This window comes from Agelaius phoeniceus, chromosome 15 (assembly GCF_051311805.1).
Source record: "Agelaius phoeniceus isolate bAgePho1 chromosome 15, bAgePho1.hap1, whole genome shotgun sequence".
Classification (NCBI taxonomy): domain Eukaryota; kingdom Metazoa; phylum Chordata; class Aves; order Passeriformes; family Icteridae; genus Agelaius; species Agelaius phoeniceus.
Genome location: NC_135279.1, coordinates 8,045,178 through 8,051,267, shown reverse-complemented (window position 1 = coordinate 8,051,267; position 6,090 = coordinate 8,045,178). Strand labels below are relative to the sequence as shown.

Here is a 6,090-nt window from a genome sequence, read left to right as displayed (position 1 = left end):
CCAGATGATGGCTCAGCTGCAGCAGAGGCCCCTCGTTCTGCTCAGGCTATGGGCAGCTCCAGCCTGGAGCAGCAGCAGCAGCTGTGCCTGTGCTGCAGCAGCCTTCACCGAAAGGAAATTGCCAGCCCCAGAAAACTGCTCCCCTAATTACAGCCTTGGATCATGGAGAAAACCACATAAATGATTCACACAGTGTTCCCAAGCTGCAGCCCTGTAAATGAGAGAGATTTCCAAATGCTACTGAGCCACGCTCGCTGGTATCAGGATGGAGATGCAGAAACTTTCATCACAAAGAGGAGAGAAGGAAAATTCCTGCCCTTAAACGCATCTCTGCAAAACCAAGGAGACCTGGGAGGTCTATCCCCTATAGATCTTTACAGAAGGGTTGTTAAAACTCCTCGGGGAATTCTCATAGGAGGGAGCAGGCAGATAGCAGGGGAACTATAGAAATGCATCTGTTTGTTATTTCAGAGGGACGTGGGGATGGAGCCTCTGCTGGCAAGCAGAGGATGAAAAGGAGAAGGCAAGAGGACTCGGGGCCAGCAGAAAGGGATGGCTGGTGGCAGGGAAGAGAGTTAAAAGTGTCCCATTGTTAGGGAAGTTTGCTCTCCTTCAGACCATCCCTCTCCCAGGGACACCCGCCGCCTTTTGAAGTGCAACCTGAGGCGGTTCCTCCTCACCCATTGGAGCGGGAGCTTTTTTATCACATTAAGTCATTGGGTAGCAAATGAATGGGGGGTTTTGACTATTCACAACTTCACCTTATAAATATCAGGTTGGAGGTTCCTGCAGCTTTGCTCCATCCCCATAGCTCACCTTGGGAAGGAGTGGAGGGAGGTGGCCCTGCTTGTGCAGAGACCTGCGGTGTGGAGAGCTACGGAGCAGCCAAGGGATCCAACCCCACTCCTTGTGACAGCCATGAAGAGAAGCACCATCTTCATCCTCTCCATCACAGGGGTCTACAGTGCCATTCTCCACTCAGCAGCATGGTAGGGTACAACTTGGTGGAAAGGGCATTTTTTTAGAGATGCTCTTCAGCCTGTGGTAAGGTGATTTATTTTATTTTCTCTTTTTCAGGTCTGTGAATAACTTTCTGATGACAGGACCTAAGGTAATTAACACATGGACTGTCAGGAATTTAAATGGAGTGATTTTGTATTGCAAATGGGAAATAGTGCTTTCCAAGGAACCAGACTTCTCAGAGCATATCGGCTCCAAGTCCTGCCAAGTACAGAGGGAAAGGACTCACAACCTGCTTATGTCTGTTTTCACTGGTAAACGCTAAAACAGGGTGGATTTTAACCCCGCTGTTTCCCGTGCCAGGCTTACCTGACCTTCTCCAGCAGCGTGGCGGCCGGGGCACACAGCGGCATGGAGGAGTGCAAGTTCCAGTTCGGCTGGGAGCGCTGGAACTGCCCCGAGAGCGCCCTGCAGCTCTCCACCCACAACCGGCTCCGCAGCGGTGAGTGCGCACCTGCGGCCCCGCTCCGGCCCGGGCGGGCGGGATGCGCTCCGGAGGGAGCCGGTGCTGCCGAGAGACTGGCTGCGGGAAACGGGCCGTCCTGCCCAAAAATCACCGCTGTTTTCCTTTATGTGTATTAACTGGGGTCATAAATAGCACTAACATTATCCTAGGGATTCCAGGGTCAGTGTTTCCCTGCTCCATGGGTCTGCTCCTACCCCTTTGTGTGCAGCATCCCGGGGAGTGCAGTGCCAGAGACATCCGAGTTTCCAGTGGGGAGAAGTGCAGGAGAGGCAAAGGGAGAAAACAGAGATGTGCACTAGGAAACTGCCTTCATAAGAAAGCTGTGGATATATTTCAATATTATCTATTTCAATGGGCAGAGGTCTGCTGTCACCTAGAGCAGCATCTCTATTTGAATGTCTTCAGAAAGCCAAAAGGACTGCACAAGGAGTGTGAGTGCAGACAGCTGTTAGCACAGGTTCAAAGGATCAATGACCATTTTCTCTGGCAGGCAAGATCAAAGCACAACATACCCCCAGGCAGGGAAGGACAGAGATGAACCGAGTGCCAGGTGAAAGGAGAATTAACTCACCTTGGCCAGAGCAGGACCATGGCATTTCCTTAAAATCCTACCCCTGGCAAGAAGTTTCAACCCCTGTATGGATACCTGAATAATATAATAGTAAATTGCTGTAGCCTGTGATGCTGAAGTCTGAAAAGATCCAGTGATGAGAATTTCATTTCTGTAGCACCTTTCCTTTTGCACAGAGTGTGTGGGTATTTTCTCCTTGCACTTTTGCAGCACAGGAGATCTTCATTCCTGATAACCCGGGACTGATGTCTATATTTGCATGTGACAGCTTTTGCATGTCACAGCTTTCTTTCCCTCCTCTCCCCCAGCTACCCGGGAAACCTCCTTTGTGCACGCCATCAGCTCGGCCGGAGTCATGTACACCCTGACCAGGAACTGCAGCCTGGGAGACTTCGACAGCTGCGGCTGTGATGACTCCAGGAACGGCCGCGTGGGTGAGTGACCATCCCTGGACAGACTGACCCGTCCCCCTGTCCCACACACAGCCCTCAGACTGCAGGGCAGGTCAGTGCATAGTCCTGTGTCTGTGCTGCAGGTGGCCGAGGCTGGGTCTGGGGAGGATGCAGTGACAACGTGGAGTTTGGGGAGAAGGTTTCCAAGCTCTTTGTGGATGCCTTGGAAACGGGACACGACACCCGCGCGCTGATTAACCTGCACAACAATGAGGTTGGGAGACTTGTAAGTAGTAATAATAATAATAATAATAATAATAATAATAATGTCTATATTGAAACAAGATCTAGGCTGTTCAGGTGCCCATTTTCAGGCCCCTGTGAAAATCCAGGCCTGGTAGTGGTTCCATGGGGGAAAAAACACAGCCAGAATCTGGCCTTGAACCTCTCTACACAGGGAATCACAGTAAGAGTTGTTCCCCCTTCCAGCTCCTGCAGCTGTGTAATGCAGTTAACTGCTGGCACACACCACTTATTCAGAAATGCATGGGATTTGTACTTACCTCTAGGCTTGTCTGGTCTGTTAAACAAAGCCAGAACCACCTTCCTTACTTTCTTGCAATATGCATTTCCAAGCTCTTTGGCGGGGAAGCCAGGTGTGAGCTGGCCCTGCTCACAAGGCAGCCAGACTCGCCCCCACTCCTGCCTGGGCCATGGAAGCTCTCAGCATCTTGCCAAACCTCCTTGTCTGTAAAAACAAGGATGACAACACTTAACATACCTATCTCATAGGGTGTGTCAAGGCTTAATCTCACATAGATACCAGCGATTGGGACCTTATAAATACCAGAGGGAGATAGGCAGATAATATCTGTGAAGTGCTTGGCCTGGAGGAGATGCAGAGAGGTTGGGTATGATTATTCCAAAGGAGTTTCACACATTTTGAATGAAACCTCTGAAAGGGACATGGGTTGATGCTGGTGAGTGGCTGAGAAGGGCATGACCTGATAAAGGCACTTCTCTCCTGGCCTGGATTCTCCTGGAAGGGCTGGGGACAATAGCTGGTGCCCACTTAGCTCTGGGACAGATGTCTTCCTGGAACTAAGAGTGAAAGGTACAAGGGTTGATCTTTGCTGTTTATAGCTTAGTTTTCATTATTATTTCATCTTTCCCTTACGGTACGTAGTCTCTATCACACCAATGGTGTCTTTTCTATCGCCTATACTGGTACTAGTAAATGCTTTAGTTGGGTGTGGGGAGTAGCTTTATTATTCCAGGTCATGGAATTCCAGGTCAGCTCTTGGAAGGATCTGAAGTCATGCCAGGAACCAGACACTTTAGCTGCAGTGTCCCCACATTATAAGTGCTGTAGAGCCTGATTTTGAGATTCCCTAATTTCTTCACCTCATCCCACCAAGGCAGTGAAAGACACGATGAAGAGAGCCTGCAAGTGCCACGGGGTGTCGGGCAGCTGCAGCATCCAGACCTGCTGGCTGCAGCTGGCCGAGTTCCGCGAGGTGGGCAACCTCCTGAAGCTCAAGTACGACCAAGCGCAGAAGCTGGAGATGGACAAGAGGCGCCTGAGAGCCGGCAACAGCGCCGAGAGCCGCGGGGCCACGGCCGAGACCTTCCACCGCATCCACGCCACCGAGCTCGTCTTCCTGGAGGACTCCCCCGACTACTGCACCAGGAACGCCAGCCTGGGCCACCAGGGCACCGAGGGCCGCGAGTGCCTGCAGAGCGGCAGGAACCTGTCGCAGTGGGAGAAGCGCAGCTGCCGGCGGCTCTGCACCGAGTGCGGGCTGCGCGTGGAGGAGCGCAGGACCGAGGTGGTGGCCAGCTGCAACTGCAGGTTCCACTGGTGCTGCACCGTGCGCTGCGAGCAGTGCCGGACGCTGGTGGCCAAGCACTTCTGCACCCGCCGCGACTCCGCCGCGCCCAACCACAGCAGGCAGAGGAGCAGGGCCCACAGGAGATAGGGAAGGCTCTTTGCTGGCCTCATGTTGGGGTCCAGAGGGTTGGGCGTGCACCGTGTGAGGTGCTGGGGTCTCCTGTGGATGGAGGAAGCACAAGGCGCGGGCGCTGAGGGACCCCGGTCCATCTTGCTTCCATGGTTTTTCCTCAATGTTTACCAGTAGCTTCTTTCTTCTCGGGAGTCACTTTATCTGTGTGTTGGACAGAGGGAGGAATTTCATGGTTTATGTGGGCTGGACCCCTCGTGCCCTTGCCAGTGGCTCTGCCAATGGCAGCAGTGGGGCTCCAGCCCCCAGCCAGAGGTGGGAACGGGAGCTGTGGCAGGTCCAGCCAGGTGATCCCATCCCTGCAGCCTCAGGTCCCTGCAGCTGCTTGGCAGCATCTCTGGAGGAAAACTTATGCACTTTGTGATGTGAGAGGAGGTTTGACAGTGTCGTGGTGTGTATTACCACAGCTGCAGCCTTTTGAGGGCTTTGGAAAGTTTACAGTCAGTGTTTACATATTTCCCTCCCCACCTTTTTTTTTCTCCTGCTTTTTGAATTTTGTATTCTGGCACAAGAAGCCTTGCCCCAAATAGACAATAGCTTTATGTATTTGTACTGGATAAAATTAAGCATTTTACGCTTCCTTTTTTTTTTTTAATTAGCAGATAAGAATTCAGAATTCTTTATGCCTAATGTTGTTTATTAATAAATTGTATTATTGCTTAGCACAATCTGTTTTCACTGTATATTTTGAAGGTATCCTTTAAGAGTTAGATTTTGGACTGTATTTTGCAATAAACCACAATGAAAATAATTGACTTTTTCTTTTCTGGCTTCCTAGCAGTATGATTTTAGGTGCAAAACTGTCCCTTTCTGTGTAAAACCCAGCACTTCCAGGAATTTCCTCATCATTAATCCAAAAGCCACCGAGGGCAATGAGTTCAGTAGCTGGATGCTCAGTAAGTTGGCTCCAGCCTCCAGTCCCCGGAGGGTTGGCTTTAGTACCTATCGCCGTAATCTCGCCCTTTCCAAGCGCTGAGTATGCAGACACAGCCCGGCTAAAGCCGACTCTGAAGCTCCCAAAGTCTCTTTAATTTGCCTCGCCCCGACATCCCCCAGACAATGCGAGGCTGCCCCGCTTTGATGTGGAAAGCGTCAGCACCGGCGCTCACTGCGGATTTCTTGGAGGCACGAGAGGAACCCTTTGAACTGGAGCAGGAGAGAAACCTCGGGGACACTTGTGAATGTGTCTGCTGCTTCCCTGCTGGTTCCCTGCTGCTCGGGTGCCAGCAGCCCGGGGGGACAGGAGGGGACAGCGCTGGCGGCTCTGTCCCAGGGCAGCTCCAGCTCCTGCGGTCCGAGCTGCTCCGGAGGGAGCTGGGCTGTGCCATCACCCACACCCACCACGCAGGGCAGGGATGCTCGGCCAAGTTTGCTCTCCAGCCAGGGGAGGAGGAGGAGGAGGAGAGACAAGTGTAAAAATCCCCCCACAGCTCTGCCAGCACGTTGCACCCACGCTGCAAATGCTCCGGCGCTATTTTATCCAGGTCTCCCTGTGCAAACACAGCCTCGGCACACACGAGAGCCAGAGCAGGGAGCTCAGCTTGCAAAACACACATTTGGGAAGCACAACGGACTTCCATGCAGTTATTTTATAGAAAGTGGGTTTTATTAAAGCCCCCA

At 52.1% G+C, this 6,090-nt stretch overlaps 1 protein-coding gene across 1 annotated transcript; it reads left to right on the top strand.

Moving 5' to 3' along the window:
• Positions 1-918: 918 nt before the first annotated feature.
• WNT8A (Wnt family member 8A) lies at positions 919-4,428 on the top strand. Its single transcript, XM_054643104.2, has 6 exons — positions 919-989; positions 1,078-1,111; positions 1,324-1,462; positions 2,366-2,491; positions 2,593-2,735; positions 3,868-4,428. The coding sequence occupies exons 1-6, from the start codon at positions 919-921 to the stop codon at positions 4,426-4,428; spliced, it is 1,074 nt and encodes a 357-aa protein (XP_054499079.1).
• The last annotated feature ends 1,662 nt before the right edge of the window (positions 4,429-6,090 follow it).